Here is a 21,503-nt window from a genome sequence, read left to right as displayed (position 1 = left end):
GATATTTAAATCAATTATACTTAGCTAGCTATACAGTTAAAAAGTGTTAATAGGGGCCAGACATTTGGCTAGGGCACGATGCCATTTGGGACATCTGTATCCCATTCTGGAGCTGCAGGCTTCAAGTCTTGGCTCTGCTTCTGATTCTAGCTCCTCACTAATTTGTACCATGGAAGTTCAGAAGATAATGGCACAAATCTCTAGGTTCCTGACATCATCTATGTTAGAAACCTGGCCTCGACCTGACCCAGCCCCATATTGAGGGCATTTGGGTATTGAAAAGTAAGCCACTATATTGGAAATCTCTCTCCTTCTCTCTCATCTTCATCAAATAAATAAAATAAAAATATTAAATTATGTATAAAAAGGGTTAGTATATAAATTATAAATTCATTTGTATAACTTGCCACAAAGCTACCTTTGATTAATATTACTTTAATTTTCCACTATCCATACCATGTTTTCTTTGCTCATAGTCGGCAGTTGAATTGGTTGAGGTTTTTTACTGATGAGATGACCTCAACCTTCATTCCTATGAGGTCAAGTTCCTTAGCAGTCCTGCTTTTACAGGACACCAATTTCCCACTAAAATTTCCATTAAACATCAAGGTACTAAAAGTTTCTTCAGAGAATTCTCTGTGTTCCAAACACAATATTTCTTGCCAAGATTTTGTATCAGAAACTACCCTCTCCTGATGGTGTAGTAACACAGAACAAAAGGACCACATGATTGTGATTCCAGGGTAATGGAACCATTGTGCATCCTGTGAAAGTATTATTTTCTTAGAAACTATTTTTCTAAATAAGCAGAATCAAAAGTTTGAGATATGAAGCAACTTAAATAGGTTACTAGCTATAATTCCAAATAGGACAATATCTAGTTCCACCCTAAAGTATCCTGATTCTGGCTATCCAAACAGCAATATAAGTGGGTATATGGCTAAGAGCTTGCAATGCACTCCATCAAACTGTACTCCAGCCTCACAGGATTTTAGCTGGGACTCAAGCCCAGTTCTCTGTAACCCAACATTCTTAAGATGGGATCTTTGCTGATTTCCCCATTGCCATTATTGGCTTCTGCATTTGGACCATCAATTTCATCATGGGAAGGAGCTTCTACTTTGTGGCTTACGTGTGTGGTCCATGCACCTTCATTACCTTCATTGTTTTCTTCATGCTTTTCTTTATTTGTGGAAGATGTAATTAGATCTGTCAAAGATTTCTACACCCTAATCCCAGGGACTATAAATAAATTACATAAGAGTCATAAGTCTCATAAGAGACTTTTCATATGTGACTAAGGATACAGGCCACAATCACATGAGCCCTTAATAACAGAGAACTCTCTTCAACTGGAGACAAGAGATGCTTCCAAAGAGGAAGGTGGAAAGCCTCAAAGCATGAAAAGAACCCATGAGCCATTGATGCTTTGAAAACTCGGAGGTGAGGAGCAAAGCTGGGGAAAACGCAGGTGGCCTAACAAGGCTGAGAGGGGGACAAGAATAAGGTAGTCAGATGCAGCTTGGGATTCCTACATCTCCTACACTAGCACCTAGGTTTGAGTCCCTGCTCTGCTTCTGATGTCAGCTTCCTGCTAATATGCACTCTGGGGGGCAGGAGATGATGGCTCAAGTACTTGGCTCTGTGCCACCCACATAAGAGACCCAGGTGGAGTTTCTGGCTACTGGCTTTGGCCTGGCCCAGCAATGGCTGTTGTGGGCATTTGGGGAATGAACCAGTGGATGGAAGGTCTGTCTGTCTCTCTCTCTCTCTCCCTTTTCAGTCACTGTCTTGCTGAAAATCTGCCTTTCAAATAAATAAAAATTTTTAACAATTAGAAAAAAGACAGTTACAGAAGGATTTGGGAGAGATTCTAGGTGATAACCAGCAAGACAAAGGGAATCTCAGTCCTATAACTTCATTGAACTGCATTCCTGGTAAAAATCTGAATGATCCTGAAAGCAGATTCTACCCTGAAGTCTTTGGAGTTCAGACTGGCCAACACTTAGAATTCAGTCCTGTGAAAGTCCCAAAGCAGAGAGCCCAGACAAGCCCATCTGGTCTTCTCACCTACAGAGCTAATGCATTCACATTATGTTCAAGTCATCATGCGTGTGGTAATGTATTCTGGCAGAAAGGGAAAGCTCATATACCATTCGTATCAGTGTCAAAGTCCTGTAGATGAGAGAACAGCCTTCTGTGTGTTCACCTCTCGCATCTGTCAGGGAGAAGCCAGACACTATTAGGGTATTTCAAAAAGTCACAAACAGTTTTGAAACATCATGCATAATTGTTCCATAACACACATTTCCCATGAATTTTTTGAAGACCCCTCATATGCTGTGAATTCATAATTCTTTGTACCAAAACCAACTTGTTGGCTAATTCCATTTTGCACAAACATTTTAAGTTAGTTTGTAGGACAAGCTGCTATTCTACCCCTCTGAGTGCTTACTGCAAAGTAGGAAGCCAACACTCCCCAGCTCCCTCCCCTGTTCTGTGTGGTCCCAGAGCACAGAGGACACAAGGCACACTGGCAACTCACTAATACATTACACTGACAGACCTCTGTACAGGTGGGTCTGGGGATTCTTCCCGATGCCAGGGATGGCATCAGAAAGAATGTTCAGGACACCAAGTACCCCATGACTGTTGTTTAATCTACCCTAGTAAGGAGATTTTCAAAGAACTCTTCTTTTTTTATTGCATTAAACAGGGTTTTGCGATCATATCACAAGCTCCACCCATGTGGTTCAAAGGGCTGAAGTGTGGATTAGTGTGATCGATACCACACTCACCTGATCTCTGAGGTTTCCTAATTCAGGTAGCAGCTGTAGTCACCCTTCCTCCAGCATGAATCTCAGGCTCTGTTAGAACTTACCCATCATCACTCTTAATACCACATCATTTATCTCTTCCTTACACCAAATCAGTTCAGACTAGGCTGCTCCACTTTGTCTCCTTTGCTCTGAGGACCACAGCATCATGGTACAAGGGAAGCCCTGGGAGAGGGGTGAAATCTGAAACTCAAGCAGACACAGTCAAACTTGTCCTGCTGTGCTATGTGTGTGAGGAAGAATGTGTATGTTCATGTGTGTATACACATGCATACTAAGAAATAGAGAGTGTACATATACCCAGAGAAACAAAGAATCTAAGTGATGACCTGTTCATCTAAGAAAAAGAAACAAATACTAAGTGATGGTTCCTTGTAGAAATGGATAGTCTGAGCCAGATTGAATGGACCTTTAAAGATATGAGACTGGGCCGGGCATTTGGCACGGTGATCAAGACGCTATTTGGGATACTTGCATCCCATATCAGAGTACCTAGGTTTGAGACCTGGTTCTGCTCCTGATTCCAGCTTCCTCTAATGCACAAGTGATGGGATGGCAGCAGGTGACAGCTTAAGTAGTTGGGTCCCTGATACTCATGTAGGACATCTACTTCTGTTTGCCTTTCAAAAAATGACAAAAGAAAAATCATTTTCAAAATATGAGGTTTAGGAGTTGAAATTTCATCTCACAGGTAATGGGGAAATCAATACTTGTAGATTAAAGAGTTCCTTGGGAATTTTGGGCAACACTCACATTTTGCTTTTGTTTCCGAGTACTGCATTTGAGTTCATTAAAAAAGTTTTAAGAGAGTTTAGATTCAGTTTTATCAGTTTCCATCACATTCTTGTTAGGCTCTCTGAAGGCCCATGCACTGATGGAAGTATTACTGTTTTATTTTTATGATTGACTTAAGAGACAGAGATAGACGAGAAGTACCATCTGCTGTTTCACTCCCCAAATACGCATAGCAACCTTTGGGGAGGGAAGAGAATCCAGAATCATGAATCACCAATCCAGCTCTATGGAAGGGATTCAAACACTTGGGCTGTCACTGCTGCCTCTAGGGTGTGCACCAGCAAGAATCTGGTAGTCAGGAGTTGGACTGGGCAGCGGTCCCAGTATTTCAACATAGGATGAAGGTGTCCCAGTCAGCATCCCAACCACTACATCAAATGCCTGTCTCTAAAGTTATGATTTTGTTGCTTTTGTATTGTTATGAATTAACTGCTTAATAGCTAATATAATTGTTCCAGAAGATTCTAGGGATTTAGGTTAAATTGCTTGTCACATTATATCATAAAATGGAAAAAAAAAGAGTGGCTTCAACACAATAAAATCCCAAAGAATCTCAAAAAAAATGTTTTTGAATCATTCAAACAATTCTAAAGCTTTTCAAACATGCAGAACAAAAATAATTCCATGTGTGTGCAATGAAATATTGCATGTGTTGGGCATCCACTGGCAATCTGTAGAGGATGATGTGCACTGGATTCATAAAACAAAAGGCAGCACTGTGTATGTTACAGAACTCTGAAGGTGAATGCCCAAGTTTTGGCACCTTGGTTTTGATGCTCTTTGATTAGAGAAACAATACAGGTTGGTGGTAGAAGATGATGATGATCTTAAGAATTCACCACTGATTGGGGAGAGAGTTGTTACTGTGGGATTACAAGCTCCTAGGGGTTCCTTGGAAATTGGCCAGTGGATCTCATTACTGAGGTGTTGACTACCAAGTCACTGAAGATGGATATGAGAGAGAAAAGATGCCTTCAGAAGACTGGAAGACTTGGGTTGTACAAATAACTACATCAAACATGATACCACAGAATTGTTTTTATATTATACATTATCTTCACATTGTAACATCCACATTGATCATCTATGACACAGCTTTAATAATTTTGAGTATATATTTATGGTATATTAATATATTTATATATATATAAAACCAAGAGGCACTTCCAGTAATTCTGGCAAAAAGAGAGCATCAATATAGTGTCTAAGCTAAAAAATAATAAAAAATAAATACAATTTATCTAATATATTTTTCTGTACAGATTCTACTTTATACAAAACATCAGCCATTAACTAAGTCACTTAAATATTTGTGATGGGATGACAGTAAATATTGCTACATATATTAAGTGCAAGATACAAGTGGAAGGGCAAAAATTCTGTGATTTCAAAATGATCATTTAAGGTCCAATGACTTACTCTTGTGTTTCTAAAAGTTGAAAATTTGGCAAAGTTAGTAATAAACATATTCAGGTTTGTTGACTGTGGTGAGAATTATATTATAAATAATCATCATATACAAATGGAATCCCCAACAGTATCACTTTGGTTGGCAGTTATTTGAATATATTGCTTTTTAGGAATAGCAAAATAATCCAATACTCTGTGGTTTACAAATATCCTAAAAACTCAAAGATTTGGGACATGATAATTAGAACTTGTCAGGAAAAGGAATTAATTGATCAACACAATTGCTCGATAAGTAATTAGAACAGATTTTTCACACCAGAACCCGAACCAAATTAACCAAACCAATGAAAGTCAAAAACATTCTGAATCCAGATTAAAGTTCACTCAGCTGCAGGTGTTATCTTTACAGAAAGCCAAGGAGAATTTCATTTAATTATTTTGCATTGAGAGCTCCAGAATATATAAAAGCACCAATTTTCATTTTGTGATTTCCATGACAAAAATTTTCTAGGAAGAAATATCAGTATGTGTGGAATCAGTGATATTTATTTCCAGTGCTTGTCACCTAACAAATTGTCCTTATGGAAACAAGAATGGTATGAGTTTTTCTGTGAGACTATATTATAACACAAACTGACACTCAGGAAAAAAGTACACCAGTTACACAAATATGCTGAAAATCCCATGCAAATATTTTACAGAGTGTAAAAAAATTAGTGATTTTTAAACTAATGAACAAATGCATATTAAAAGTCAAGCCATTAAAACCCCACTAACAGGTAATATATAGATATGTTAGGTTATTATTTAGATAGTAACACTATAGTATTATGCTTATAAATAGCTAAAATGAAATATCTGATAAGTGGATTTTTGGAGTCATAAAAGTAATAAGTTGCAAATTTTTAAAAGAGATGTGACTGGGGGAGTTCTATCAGTCAACAAGCTGAATACACAAAGAGAACATCTTTAAACAATTAGTTTTAATTTCACATTAAACATCTGAGTACTTTGCTATTATGTCAGGAGTGAAATTACTAGAACAAAAAAAATCCTTTCTTCAACAAATATTCAAGCATCATTTTCCAAGCTCTAAGGGCTAATTCACATTCAGAAACATATATAAGTGTTCATGGTAATAAAGGAAGTCAGCGTTGAAATATGGACCAATCCGACCATTTTTACTCCTGAGTAGCTAATAACTCAATTGGCTTACACCAAAGATGGAGGGGTGTCTTTGGATGTCCCTTGAGTTTTCTTGTGTGTTCACTCCCAAACCTCAGCTCTATTCTTTCTGCTTCTTAGTACCACGGGCTTCACAAAGAAACTAAATATGGTGAACTACAAATTGGAGGGCAAGGCATTTTTTTCTCCTTCACAGGAGAGAATTGTTGATTACTTTCCCTTTCCTAACACTGAGTTAGACAATTCAAAGGGAAGAGGAGCCATACTTTGCTGCTGTGAGTCTGACTTTTTCTTTTTCTGGGCTTTCTGAAAGAGGAAAGAAAGAGTTCCCTGCTATAGTTTTGGTTACATATGAAGTAGGTACTTTCAATGATATTGAAAATTTAGTTAAAGCAAAAAAGCTCTTTTTTACTACATTTATAAGAATCAATTTCAAATGATCACCTACCATTTGACCATGCCTGGCAGGTGAACTGCAGTGGGTGTGGTTTATTGACTGGTCAGTCTTTGGTCTGTGAAAGTCAAGATTAATACAGTTAAATTTTCCTTAGCGGTGAGTATTTGGATTTTTAATTGTGTTTGAATTTAGCAAAATAAAATTCACATTAACAGATTATTTGTTTTTTGACCGAAACTATAATAAATTACAAGATAGTATATTATTTTGTTTAGAAATCACTCAGAAGAGCTCAGGTTAAAATCTGAATATCTAAGGTCAATTTTGGAGAATAAATTTATTTTTTGATCATATGCATTTATTCCAAAAACATCTTTTCCCCACGAGACATAAGGATCTCAGGAAAATAAATTCCATTTTCTGTTATGTGACACTGTTTCTGATCATGTCAAAATATTCAGCACCCCAGCATGAAGGAACGTTATTTTATGAGCTTCAATTTAACTGAATAATGGAAAAATTTTTAAAATAGTGTTAGTTCAGGAAAATAAATCTAATTTAAATAGCATCAATATTACTAATAGATAATGATTTAAAACTACTTTTTAAAGCATCTTGATAGATTTATTCACATGATTAAAGATTTTTTGGTCTGAAACAACTGGGAAACCCGTCTCAACATGGTCACATTCAACATTTCTGACCTATAAGGAGGTGTGGCTTTTCTTCTGTGCATCCCAACTCTTCTGAGAAACAGAATTCCAAGGATCCCAAAGCCTATGAAAGTAATCAACCTTAAAAACATGACATGGAGAAGAAACAGCTGCATTTAGACAGGAAATCCATATTGTTTTTAGAGCCTTAAGCAAATACCAAGAGCCATTATTATTTTTTACCTATATTCAAAATTCCATATAGTCTACAGCCTCACTTGTGTGAAAATAACTTATAGTAGATTGAGATCTACATGAAAATAACTTTCAGTGGATCAGTACTTTGAATCAGCAGATGGACACTGAGTTCCACCAAGGACATAAAGGCTTAATTCTCAGTTTTATGTCTTTAAATATAGTAAGCAAAAAAAAAATACACTCAATTATTTTTGTCATCATTGTTAACCTGCTGTCAGAATAATAAGCTGGGTGAACAAAAAGATCAATTCAGGTAGGGTAAAAAGCACCATTAGGCAAGAAGATAAAAACAACATTGTTTTAATCAATGCAGTGTGTTGGGCAATAGCACAAATTGCCTAACATCTGTAGTTAATAATATAGACAGAAAAAAATAAGTTCTCAGTCTCTGACAACCATTCATTGGTTTGATACATACAAAGATTTATACATATCTCAATTTATCTAAATTATAGTTTAGTTATAGTAAACTTGATGTATATAGTTTACCTCTTCCCCAACTAAAATTCCAATAAGAATCTGAATATTTTCTAGAGGAACAAAAAATAGGATATAAGATCTGAAACTAGCATATTTCTTATTGATTAGGACTTCTCAGAATAATTTAATTTTGGAATGTTCTTTACTTAAAGTGGATAATTGGCTGCTTAATCTTCAAGTTGAATTTGCATAAACAGACTTTAAAAATGGACAGTATCAGCAAATTCATACTTTATTGCACAGGGATGTCACAAGATGAATAAATGACTCAGACAGTGATCATAAAATGTTTTCTTGCTTGCTAAGAGAGATGAATGAAAAAAATTCAGTTTGGTTTCAAAGTACATAGACATTAAAGCTCTCAACTATTTGAAGTTGAGCTAGTAAAATGTGAAAACCTACTGGAATTTTCCACAAATACTACTGACAGTTTTTAGGATAAGGAGGATATTGATTTACTCTAGATTATGAAAGTTCACAGAACTCTATTTTACGGGAGTCTTCCTCCAGTTTGGAAAGGCAGTTCATTTGCAAATGGTGTATCAGTGTGGAAAGGCATTAAATGTGAATCCGGGTTAGGATGGAAGAGGAGGACAATAAAACACTTACTGCAGTTTTCATTAATATGGTACACATTTTGTTGAGGATGGGGAGAGGTTCCCTACACTGATATGGAAGCACCAAGAATATTTCCAAAGTAGAATATAAATGATTTTGGATTATTTGCTTCTCATCAGTTGGGAATTATTCACACAAATATTTCACTTTCATAAAGCAGTCATTTCAAACTTTAGACTTTATTTATGATGATAATTTTCATATTTTTATTACTTAGAAAATAATTTATATTTTTCCATCATTTAAACAAAGAATAGGCCTGAGTCTCATGTCTTTTGCACAGCTTTTACCATCAAAGAAAGTTCTCTGGGAAAGACAGGAAGGGGGCATAAGGAAATGGCAAATCAACAGCCTACATACATCTAATATGAACAGTCTTCAGGACATTTAATTTCTTCTCCTTAATGTTACCAGAATTGCAATAGGTAGGATTTGTTCTGGAATTCAACAGACAGAAGTTGGCATTCTGTTTTGTGGATACTCTTAAACATACTATGAAGAATACCTTCACTTGTCAGATGAAGACCAACATAGATGTATCTGGACCGTGCTACTGCCTCCTTCTTTTGCTAAGAGCAAAACCAGGTCTTATATAAATGACAAAAAATAATTTTATAGTTCAGAAAAAAAAGCAAAAGTAGTGTTTTCATCAAGGAAGAAACATTCTAAACATGAGAGTAGAGAGATCACAGAAAAGACATTCTATAAGTATGCTGAAAATGATACCAATGACACTCAGAACATAGCTGGTCTTTCACTTAACAGAGAGGACCATAGCTTCCAGCTAACCAGTTCCAACCTTTCTTACCATTAATTTTATGATTTTCTATACAAGTATACTCTTCCATAAGTGGGCTAGAAACTCCTTCATTTAAAAGACCTGAGTTTATCTAATGGCACCTGTAAGTAGGCTCATATAAAAATGTAGTAAATTCCAACAAACACATTGGCACCACAGGAAATAAGCTTTGGAGTTGGAAGTGAACACAGTAATATTGCTGTCACCAAAGAAGATGGGGAAACATCACTAGTATTAAATACTTCTTATGTCCCTAGGCATCCCTTGAGATATACTGGGTGTGTATCAAAGTCATACACTCAGTGGATCTCCATCTCTCTCAAATTGTCAAATAACTTCTAGCTTTAATATAATAGTAATCTACTTTTGAAGAAGAAATTACAATCAGCTTGGTTTAATAAACACAGTTCTGGGATAAAGAGGTTCCAATGGCTTTGGCCTACTATTTCATGTTCTTTAAAACAAAAGAAACAAAATCAGGCAGTTTTCTGGGACTTCCACTGTGACACCAGGCTGCTCCCTACATGGGCCATGCAGCTTTAACAATACAGCCAATATGTGGTTATGATTCCACATTGGTCCTGCCAATTCTACTCCCATCACACCTAGCTTGTCCCTCAATTTCTGTTTAGAGATGCATAGGGCAAGATCAGTTTTGTTAAGTAATTAGATGCAAGAGGTATGTGAGTACAAATGGTTTTTTTTTTTTTTCCTCTCTTCTTCACAAAGGAAAGAGAACAGTTAAATTCACTGGAGAAATGTATTTGACTCACAGCAATTTTTGCAAACATGCAGACACATAGACAGTACCAAGAAAACAGAAACAACAAAGTAAATCCTCAATAATGAAGACCTGGTGTTAACTCAGAAATACACTGAAAAAATTTCTAATTATTTAGGTAGAGTCTGCATTTATTTGATCCACTATATTTTCCCACTTACTGAAAAATCTGTCTTGAAACCATGTTAATTTTTTAATGCATCGTCTTCACCTTATTTGGCAACTTTCATGGATTACTATAAAAATCACACTTCCAACAAGAAGAATACAATATCCATTCACGAGTTAACAAAGGTACTTTTAAGGTAAGCTCTCCTTTCTATGACTTCAGAGGAAGTGAAAGCACAAATCTCAACCAAGATTTCCTTGTTTGGATGATGAGTATATAGGATCACAGGAAGAGTTAGAACAAGGAAAAAAATGTTGAAAAGAAATAGACACCAACCATAAAAATTTGGTGTTGGTTAAAAAAGTCTTTCACCTTGGACTCATGGACCCAGAATTCATTGAGTTAGCAGAAGATATTAGTGGGTACAAAAACAATATTCTTTGCAGCATTCTCATTACATTGGCAAAAAAACTATCAAATTATCCATTACATTGGAATAGGTAGATGAGTGGCTGTCCATAGACCTCCATGCAAATGAATCATTGCTTTCTTAATGGGCTTGGAGACAGCTACAAAGTATAAAAATGGTGATTAAAATATAACTTTATAAAAATGTTTCCCTCCCGCCTTTAAAAAAAAAAGAATTGCTATCTACAGAAAAAAAATCTTTATATTTACATCAAGGTACTATTCAAGACATATATAATAATATGAAATAAAATATTGAAAGTGAATATCAACTTTTTAAATAGAGGTTTGGCTCACAGCATAAACAAGTGTAGATAACAAACAAACCAAAAAAAAAAAAAAAGGCTTTCATCAACAGCCCTATCCCTACACAATCCCTTTCTAACCTTCCCTGTCAAACGTATGAAAATGGGCCAGTCTGCAGACAGAGACCACTTCATCACACAGCACAGGGACTAAAACAGGGGTCATCACTGGGATCTCCATACCCAAAGCCAATCTCCATCAGGTATCCATGACCGGGCTTTCTTTCCATCACCATAGAAACCCTTGATTGAAACTTTCTCCTTCATCTCTCTACATAACCCAAAGTGGGTTTCCCGTTACCTGTTTTCTTCGTCTACCATGCCTTTTGCAGCAAATGAAGATGATACAAGAGATCTCTACGAAGTGTCATTTCCCAGGCTTTCTCTAGCATCCTTTGTAGAATTTTAATTGTGTTAAAAGACCTGACTCCAGGTCCTCCCTAGGTGTCTATGAATATAGAATACCCATTCCCTTCATAGGAGCATTTCTCTGAGGTCCACTGGACAGTGCCTCAAATGTTCCGATATGAGGCTGGTGACAGAGTGCCTGCAAGTGGTAGACAGCAGTAGTACCAATTGCAAGGCCTGCAAACACACTCCATCAGCAACGGGACCTTTATTGAAACTCAAGGAGGGCATTTGGATGGATGTCTCCGAAAGACCTCTCAGAGGGAACACCCTTCTATTTGTTCATGTGGTACTGAGTCGACTGCTGCAGCTACTCTATGAACTACTGAAACACTAACAATCTCTCCTACATTTGTGCACATGTGCATGCACACACACGCACGCACACACACACACACACACTCTGTTGGCAGGATGTACCCCAACTCAAATAATGCTCTAGAACTTTCAGCCCTCAGTGCTAAGAGCTGAAGATGCTTAGTGGGTAACCAACACTGGCTGTCCTGTTCCCTTGCTAAGTTGCACCATTTCCTTCATGACTGGTTTTCTTTTACGAACTATTATATCACAGTGACCACTATATAAATATGAACATTACTATGTGTGGAGCCAGTAATCCTGGCTTTCAGTGTGGTGTGTGTGTGCTGCGTGTGTGTATGTGTGCACACATATGAATTTGTGTGTATCTACGTGGGAGCTTATGTACACACAGACACGTGGATATATTTCCTTCTTAAAAAATATCCTTAGAAGCTGGTGTTGCAATGTGAAAGCTTCTTTGAGCAAGAGTTTTAAACAATGTACCTCACCGTAAAAATAACACAGAAAATGTGAAGAGTCCCCAAATGGAACAGGCGTTTGCCCATCTTCTCATTCCTCTACAGTGTTGTGTCTAAGAGTTGTGCTGGCTTGAAGAGAGTCTGCGGCAAGTCAGTGTGTTTGGAAACACGGCTCATCTATCCATTGTCACTGGTTGGATTGTGGGGTTGGGATCTCCTCAGCTCTCGGCTTCCCTTTCTCCTCCTCTTCTTCCTCGATGGCCTGGATCTTTTCTGAGGACTGCTGTGGAGGGGTCTGCTCTACGGACTGATCTTCTATGCCTGTCAACCGCTGCTCATCCTCGATGACTTTCTTCCACATCTTGTGGTTCTGCAGGAGGTGCTGAGTTATTTGGCAGTAGATTTTCCTCCTTTTGAAAGCTTTCTTTCCTTAAAAAGAAACCCACACAGTTAGACTACTTATCTGTGTACTGATAGGAATTAAGTGCCAAGTGGATCCATGTAACCTATCACCCGATTTGCATTTTGTAATCAAGCAGTTTTCAAGAGCAAGGAAAGATGAAAAACATGAAAATATCACTGAGAAATAACTGTGGACAGCATTTGATATTTGGTAATGTCCGCACAAGGCTCTTTTGTGTCCTGATTTTACTTCCACTACAATTGGGTTCTCAAGACTTCACATGGACAACTAGAATAACTTCATGCTATGCCTTGCTTTGTCAAACAGCTCAACTCACAAGAGGGTGCAAGACTAATTTCTTTTCTAAAAATATTGTTTTGTTTTATTTTAAAAATTTGTTTATTTTATTTGAAAGGCAAAGCTACCAAGTGTGGGGAGAGGGGAGAGAGAGAGTATGTGTTTTTTATCCACTGGCTCACTCCCCAAACGGCTTCAATGGCCAGAGGGGTCAATCCACTGCCAGGCACCAGGAACTTCTTCTGGGTCTTTCATGTGTGTGCAGGGGCCCACGCACTTGGGCCAAGCTCTGTTTCCATCCTAGGTGCATTAGGAGGGAGCAGGATTGTACATGGAGCAGCTGGGACTTGAATTCATGTCCCCATGGGATGCCTGAACCAGCCCCAAGAATAGTTTCTTTAAAGACAGTTTGGATGCTACTTGTCTGCTTTGTGGAAACTAAAAAATGCATTTCAAATTCCAAGTCCTCACAGAAGCTGGCAGAAGTCCACTTCTGCACTCCTGTTTCTGCAGCCTGGCTGTTCTCTCTGCTTGCCTGCTGTTCTCCAGAGACACTGTGTCTTCTCCTCTCAAGCTGCTGCTGCTCTCCTTCTGCAATGTTCTCCGTCACTGAAAGTTCATATGCATTCAGCGTTGTAAGACCCTGTCCCATTTCACTGAATTCCTCTTCTAAGAAATAAACACTCTCTCACTGCTCAATGCTCATGCAACTCCATCTATACCTCACAGAGTATTTATTGTAACTAGTATCTCCCCTTCATCCCCTTCTTCTCACTGTCATTCTCACTTCTTCTTGTAACTGTGCATTCAGAATTATTTGGGGAACTCTCCTCCTCTTCTTCCACTATGTGGTATCTCCCGACCTGCATCCCGACAATAAAAGCTGTCACTGATAGGTAGGTATGTGACTCAAGCCAGCCAAAGTCCTTCCCTGGGATTTTCCCCAGTGACACAGAATGAATGTGGGGTTTTGAGGTGGGAATTGGGGATCTGTTCTCCTTTGTCAAGTATCTGGAACAAACCCAATTTAGAGCTGGCTACAGTTTCAACTTCAGAATAAAGCAAGGTTAAAAAAACATAGGCTACATTACAGGTAAGGTGGAGACAAAATTAAGAGAAAGTAAGCACTGATATTAACCTACATCATTTACACAAATAATAAACCTTCCCTTTTTTATGTACTTACTCAACTGGAATTGTGTCACTTGTATCAAAACATAACATCTTAAATAATGAACCTCCTTTAACGAAGGAACATCTCTTGTTCTTGTGTGTTGTAGGGATTCCATTCTCTTCTAGCCTATAGGCTCTTCGAGAGAGCCTTGGACAGCCCTGTACAGATCTTATCCACGTCAAGGCTCAGCAAAGAAGCACTGAACATATAAATAAACTTTTGTGACAAAACAATTTAAACTTTTTGATATGGAAGTATTAAAGTGAATGTTCATAGATTTACATCTCTTGATTGGAGAAACAAAAATCTATTGTGACAGAAGAAATTTAGTGTTTTTTTTTCTCTCTTTTTAAAAAACTGAGTTATGCAAGTTTCATGTATTTCATATATACAGATTTAGGAACATAGTTGCACTTCCCCTCCTACCCTCCCTCCTGTCCATACTCTAACCCTTCCTCCTCCTCCCTGTCACATTCCCACTCTTAATTTTTACAAAGATTTTCTTTCAGTTTACTTAATGATTATATAGTTAATCCTACACAAAGTAAAATATTTCAATAAATAGTATGAAGAGGAAAAAATAAAAAACATTGTTCCTTTACAGAAGAGACAAGGGCTGTAACCAATCATTGAATCTCAAAATGTCCATTTCACTCTGATACATTACATTTCAGGTACTCTATTAGTTGCCCCAGATCAGGGAAAACATATGATATATATCCATCTTTTTAGGACTGTTTATTTCACTAAGTATAATAGGTTCCAGTTGCACACATCTTGTCACAAAAGACAAAATTTCATTTCTTTTTTACAGCTGAGTAGTATTCCATAATTTCTTTATCCAGTCAACAGATGATATACATCTGGGTTGATTCCATGTCTTAGCTAATGTGAATTGTGCTTCAATGACCATGGGGGTAAAGAAAAGTCTTTCATATAATGATATCTTTTGGTTTGGGTAAATTCCCAGGAGTGGGGTGGATGGATCATATGGTAGGTTTATATTCAGATTCCTGAGGTATCTCCACCATACTGTCTTCCACATGGCTGCAACAGTTTACATTCCCACCAGCAGTACACCAGGGACCTTTTCTCCCATGTCCTCGCCAATACCTGTCATTTGCTGATTTATATATGAGAGCCATTCTAATTGGAGTGAGGTGAAAACTCACCTTGGTTTTGATTTGCATTTTCCTGATGGCTAGCAATCCTGAGCATTTTTTCATGAGTCTGTTGGCCGTTTGGATTTCCTCTCTTGAAAAATGCCTGTTCAACTCCTCTGTCCATTTTTATAACTGTATTGTTTGTTTTGTTGTTGTTAAGTTTCTTGACCTCTTTATAGAATCTGGATGTTAAGCCTTTATCAGTTGCATAATTTGCAAATAATTTCTCCCATTCTGTTGGTTGCCTCTTCACTTTGCTGAGTGTTCTGTTGTAGTGCAGAAGCTTCTGAATTTGATGTAATCCCATTTGCCAATTTTGGCTTTGATTGCCTGTGTCTCTGGGGTGTTTCACAAGAACTCTTTGCCTGCCAATGTCCTGCATAGATTCCCCAATCTTCTTTAATAACTTGATGGTATTGGGTCATAGATTTAAGTTTTTAATGAATTTTGAGTAGACTTTTGTTTAAGGTGTAAAATATGGGTCTAGTTTCACACTTCAGCAAGTGGAGATCCAGTTTTCCTGGCATCATTTGTTAAAGAGACTGTCCATGACCCAAGGATTGATTTTAGTTCCTTTGCCAAATATAAGTTGGTTGTAGATACCTGGATTGATTTCTGGAGTTTCTGTTCTGTTCCATTGGTCTACAAGTCTGTTTTTTGGCCCGTACCAGTCTGTTTTGATTACCATTGCCCTGTAATATGTATTGAAATCAGGTATTGTGAAGCCTCTGGCTTTATTTTTTGTCATATGAGATTGTTTTAGTTATTTAGGGTATCTTGTATTTCCATATGAATATTAGCATTATTTTTTCTAGTCTGTACAAATGTCATTGGTATTTTTGCTGGGAGCACAGTTTATCTGTAAATTGCTTTTGGTAGTATGGACATTTTGATGATACTGACTCTTCCAATCCATGAACATGGAAGATTTTTTACATTTTTAAAGTCTTCTTCTGTTTCTTTCTTCAGTGTTTTGTAATTTTCATACTAAATATCTTTGATATTCCTGGTTAAATTTATTCCAAGGTGGGGCTGAATCTGTGGTATAGTTGCCTAAGACTCTGCATGAAGTACCAGCACCACATATGCATACTAGTTCATGTCCTGGCTTCTCCTCCTTTGATCTTTGATCCAGCTCTCTGCTATGGCCTGGGATAGCAGAAGATGGCCCACGTTCTAGCCCCCTACACCTTCATGGGAGACCCAGAAGAACCTCCTGGCTCCTGGCTTCAGACTGGCCCAACTCCAGCCAACGCTGCTATTGGGGCATGAACCAGCTGATGGAAGACCTTACTCTGTCTCTCACCCTCTCTCTGTAACTCTATCAAATAAATAAATAAAAAATTTAAAAAATATATTCCAAGGTATTTTATTCTTTTTGGAACTATTGTGATTTGGACTGATCTTAAAAAGATACTTCTCAAACTTCCATTGTCTGTGTATATGAAGGCTATTGATTTTTCCATGTTGATTTTATATCCTGCCACTTTATCAAACTCTTTTATTAGTTCCAGTAGTCTCTCAGTGGAGTCTTTTGGATCCCCTGTACGTAGAATTGTGTCATCTGCAAATAGGGATAATTTGATTTCCTCCTTTCCAATTGCTATCACCCTGACTTCTTTGTCTTGCCTAATGGCTCTGGCTAAAATTTCCAGGACTACATTAAATAGCAATGATTAGAGTGGGCATCCTTGTCTGGTTCCAGATCTTAAGGGGAATGCTTCCAGTTTTTCTCCATTGAATGGGGTGCTGGCTTCGGGTTTGTCATAAATTAACTTGACTGTGTTCTATACCCAATTTGCTTAAGGTTTTCATCACGAAAGGGTGTTGCATTTTATCAAATGCTTTCTCTGCATCTGTTGAGATTACCATGTTGATTTTGTTCTTCAGTTTGTTAATGTTTTGCAAATGACTTGCAAATGTTGAACCATCCTTGCATACTAGGGATAAATCCCTCTTGGTCTTGGTAAATGATCTTTCTGATGTGTTGTTGGATTCAATTAGCTAATATTTTGCTGTGGATTTTTGCATCTATGTTCATCAGGGATACTGGTCTATAATTCTCTTTTGCTATTTTGTCTTTATCTTTTTCTGGTTTAGGAATTAAGGTGATACAGTCTTCATAGAAGGAATCTGGGGAGATTCTCTCCCTTTTAACTGTTTTGAACAGCTTCAGAAGAATTTATTAGTTCATCTTTAAATGTCTGATAGAATTTAGCAGTAATGCCATCTGGTCTTGGGTTTTCTTTGTTTGGGAGGGTCTTTATTACTGATTCAATTTCCTTCTTGGTTATTGGTCTATTTAGGTTTTCTATCTTCATCACCCAATTTAGGTAGGTTGTACGTGTCCAGGAATCTAACCATTTCTTCTAGTTTTCCCAAAATGTTGAAATATAGCACTTTGTAGTAATTCCTGATGATTCTTTTAATTTCTGTGGTATTAATTGATATATTTCCTTTTTCATCTCTAATTTTATTGATTTGGGTCTTCTCCCTCTTTTCTTGGTTAGTTGGGCCCACGGTATACCAATTTTGTTTGTTTTTTCAAAAAACCCACTCTTTGTTTCACTGAACTTTTGTTTTTAATTTTATTTCTTCTATAAATTAATTACTTTTTTTCTCCTAATAGGTTTGGGTTTGGTTTGCTGTTGTTTTTCTAGGTACTTGACATGCATTGATAGCTCATTTATTTGGTACATTTCCAATTTCTTCATGTAGGCATCAAATGCTATAAACTTCCCTTTTAATACTGCATTTTCTGTAACCCATAAGTTTTGATATGATGCATTGTTGTCCTCATTTATTTCCAGAAATATTTTTATTTCTCTTTTGATTTCTTCTATGACCCACTGTTCATTCAGCAGCATGTTGTTCAGTCTCCATGTGTTTGCATGTGATCTACAGATTCTTTTTTTATATAAATTTTTTATTTTTTATTTTATTTTATTTTTTTGACAGGCAGAGTGGACAGTGAGAGAGAGACAGAGAGAAAGGTCTTCCTTTTGCCCCTGGTTCACCCTCCAATGGCTGCCGCACCTGGTGTGCTGCGGTCGGCACACCACGATGATCTGATGGCAGGAGCCAGGTACTTACCCTGGTCTCCCATGGGGTGCAGGGCCCAAGCACTTGGGCCTTCCTCCACTGCACTCCCTGGCCACAGCAGAGAGCTGGCCTGGAAGAGGAGCAACCAGGACAAAATCCAGCGCCCCAACTGGGACTAGAACCTGGTGTGCTGGTGCCGCAAGGCGGAGGATTAGCCTATTGAGCCACAGCGCTGGCATTAGAGATTCTTGAGTTGTTGATTTCCAGCTTCATTCTTCTGTGGTCAGAGAAGATGCACAGTATGATTTTGATATTTTTGAATTTGCTGAGGCTTGCTTTAGGGCCTAGCATGTGGCTTATCCTAGAGAAAGTTCCATGCACTGATGAGAAAATTGTGTTTTCTGAAACTGTGGGTTGAAAAGTTTTGTAGATCTCCACTAGGTCTATTTGGTCCATAGTGTCGATTAACTCTGTTGTTTCTTTGTTGATTTTCTGTCTAGTTTATCTGTCCATTGATGAAATTGGGGTTCTGAACTCCCCTGTTACTATTAAATTGGAGTCCATTTCTCCCTTTATATCCATTAATATGTTTTTTAAATAGCCAGGTGCCCAGTAATTAGGCACATACATTTTATAATAGTTACATCTTCCTGTTGAATTGGTCCCTTAATCATTACATAGTGCCCTTCTTCATATCTTTCAAGAGAGAAGACTATTTGAATGAATGTCATAATTCACTTTTAGGACTTCTAATTCCTAGACTATTTATTGAGACCTGATTGGAACTAAGCACCGTGTTAGGTTAGAGTGACTCACTAGATATAGACAGACATATAGATAGAGATATAACACTTGACAGAATGGAGTTCTGACTATTGGAAAGGCAGAGTAAACTAGCAGGTACAACTACCCTGAGACTGACAAAGTCTTTAAAAGGCGGAAGAAAGAGAGGAAAATCACCTTTTAGGGAGTGTACTGTATGATGATGCTGGCTTGGGTTAGGACAGGGTAATGGAATTGGAGATAAGCTGGTAAATAGAAGGTAGAACTAACAGGACTTAACAAAGGATTAGTGGTATAGAATAATCTCAGGGAAGAGTCAGGGAAAAAAATAGCAGAAGAAACTCCATACAAGTTAGAGGGACACCAGATCTACATGGAGGGTGTGCACATTCACAACTCAGGATTTGAGCAGCTGAGACCCCCAGCACCAGCTTTGGAGACTCAGATGAGACCAGACTGCAGCAGTCCAAAGATAAAGCTGTGGAAAGACTCTGGCATAAGTCCAGCTTGGAGCCCTGTGGGGAACACTGTACTTAACCAACCTAGAGAATAAAAGCTGGGGTACATTTCTCTGTCTCCAACCACTTGGCACTTGCATCCTGTATCTAGCTGAGAGAGCCGGTGCCATTTTAGACATACACAGCAGCTACACCAGCGCATGTCCATGCACCCAGCAACTAGCTGAGAGGAGATACCTGAGTCTGGATGGGAGAACTGACAAAGGACTGGGGGCTTGTGACCATGGGAGCCTTGTGTGCAGGGACTGTGAAAACACTATGCTGCATGGGAGGGCACAGGGTGTGGCTGGGATTTTGGGCATTCACTGTGGGGGGCTCCACACACGGGGCTTCCTGACTCCCAGATGAGAGTCATAGCTGTGGGATGCTTTGAGTTGTTCTTGTAGCAGCATGGATGAATATTGCATGCACGGGGGCTAGCACCCACACATTGATCTCCTTTGAGAAGAGGAGTTGAGCATGAGACTACAACAGAGCAAAACATACTTCCCCTTTGATAAAAAAAAAGAGATTTACAATGTTACCTGTACATTCCCCTCACCTTAGAGCACTGAATAGAAACCCTGAGCACAGCCAGCACACGCCTCTGGGTATTCATCAAAATAGTGGACACTCCACCAAGTCAAAGGGGCATAGCCCAAAGATAAAAGCAATCACAGGAAAAAACAAACTCAAAAAGTATCTCCACAAATGCCTAAAAAATAAATGCAGCAATTCAAGAAACAAGAAAACAGAAGACAACAAGAATTCCCCCAAAAGAACACCATAATGTTCCACTTCAATAGTGGAATGCGAAGATGAAGAAACTGAAGAAATGCCAGAAATTGAATTTAAAAATTAAATCATAAAATCAATCATAGGATTACTTAAAAGTAATTAGATGCAAATTCACGAACTAAAAAAATCTGACCATGACATGAATGAAAAATTTTCTCATGAAATTGAGATTTTAAAAAGAAATCAAAACAAAATATTAGAAATGAAGAACTCAATAGATGAAATAAAAAATGCTGTGGAAAGCCTTAACAACAGACTCAGTAAGGCAGAAGAAAGAATATATAAGTTAGAAGACAAATCTCTGGAAATTTTACAGTCAGACAAAAAAAAAAGAAATATGAAAACTACAAAACAGTGTTGGAGATGTGTGGGATAATATCAAATGACCCAACATATGGGGCTTAGGAATTCTTGAAGGTGTGGAAAGAGAGGATGGATTATAAAGCCCTTTTTGTGAAATAATTAAGAAAGCCTTCCCAATCTGGAGAAACAAAGAGACACTCAAGTACAGAAAGCACATAGAGCTCCTAACAGACATGACCAGAAAAAATCTTCACCACAGCACATTGTGGTCAAACTCTCCACAGTAAAACAGAAAAGATTCTAAAATGTGCAGGAGAGAAATCTGCCAATTACTTTCAGAGGATCTTCAATTAGCTGACTTCTCAGCAGAAACTCTACAGGCTAGGAGAGGAATGTGAGACATAGTCGAAGTCTTAAGAGAAAAAAACTGTCAACCCAGAATACTGTACCCTGCAAAGCTCTCATTTAGGAATTGAAGGTGAAATGAAGATCTTTCATAACCAACAGAATTGAAAGAATTTGTCAACCACTTGTCCAATCTTATAAAGATGCTTAAGGATGTGCTACACACATAGACAAAGAAACATGGTCATCATTATGAATAAATTGAAGGCAGAAAATATCCCACTAAAAGAACAAAGGAAATTCAATGTAAACAATAGAAATATTTATGGAAAATAGCAGGGCCAAGTTATCACTTATCAATACTCACCTTGAATGTAATGGCCTCAACTCTCCAGTTAAAAGATACAGACTAGCTG

At 37.8% G+C, this 21,503-nt stretch overlaps 2 protein-coding genes across 6 annotated transcripts in view; both read right to left on the bottom strand.

Annotated features, from left to right (window-relative positions):
- The window catches only part of SLCO1C1 (solute carrier organic anion transporter family member 1C1), a 54,282-nt gene extending 51,280 nt beyond the window's left edge, over window positions 1-3,002 (bottom strand). For all 3 annotated transcript variants that reach the window (XM_070049452.1, XM_070049453.1, XM_070049454.1), the window contains exon 1: window positions 2,154-3,002. The gene's annotated coding sequence lies outside the window, so the exon portion shown is untranslated. The remainder of the gene's footprint in view (window positions 1-2,153) is intronic.
- Window positions 3,003-4,655: 1,653 nt separating this feature from the next.
- PDE3A (phosphodiesterase 3A) overlaps window positions 4,656-21,503 on the bottom strand; it is a 335,640-nt gene continuing 318,792 nt past the window's right edge. For all 3 annotated transcript variants that reach the window (XM_008259572.4, XM_051850837.2, XM_070049451.1), the window contains exon 16: window positions 4,656-12,711. In XM_008259572.4, coding sequence (XP_008257794.2) covers window positions 12,470-12,711 — 242 coding nt within the window. In that variant the 3' untranslated portion in view covers window positions 4,656-12,469. The remainder of the gene's footprint in view (window positions 12,712-21,503) is intronic.

Source organism: Oryctolagus cuniculus, chromosome 9 (assembly GCF_964237555.1).
Source record: "Oryctolagus cuniculus chromosome 9, mOryCun1.1, whole genome shotgun sequence".
Taxonomy (NCBI): domain Eukaryota; kingdom Metazoa; phylum Chordata; class Mammalia; order Lagomorpha; family Leporidae; genus Oryctolagus; species Oryctolagus cuniculus.
This window is presented reverse-complemented; position numbering and strand designations above follow the sequence as displayed.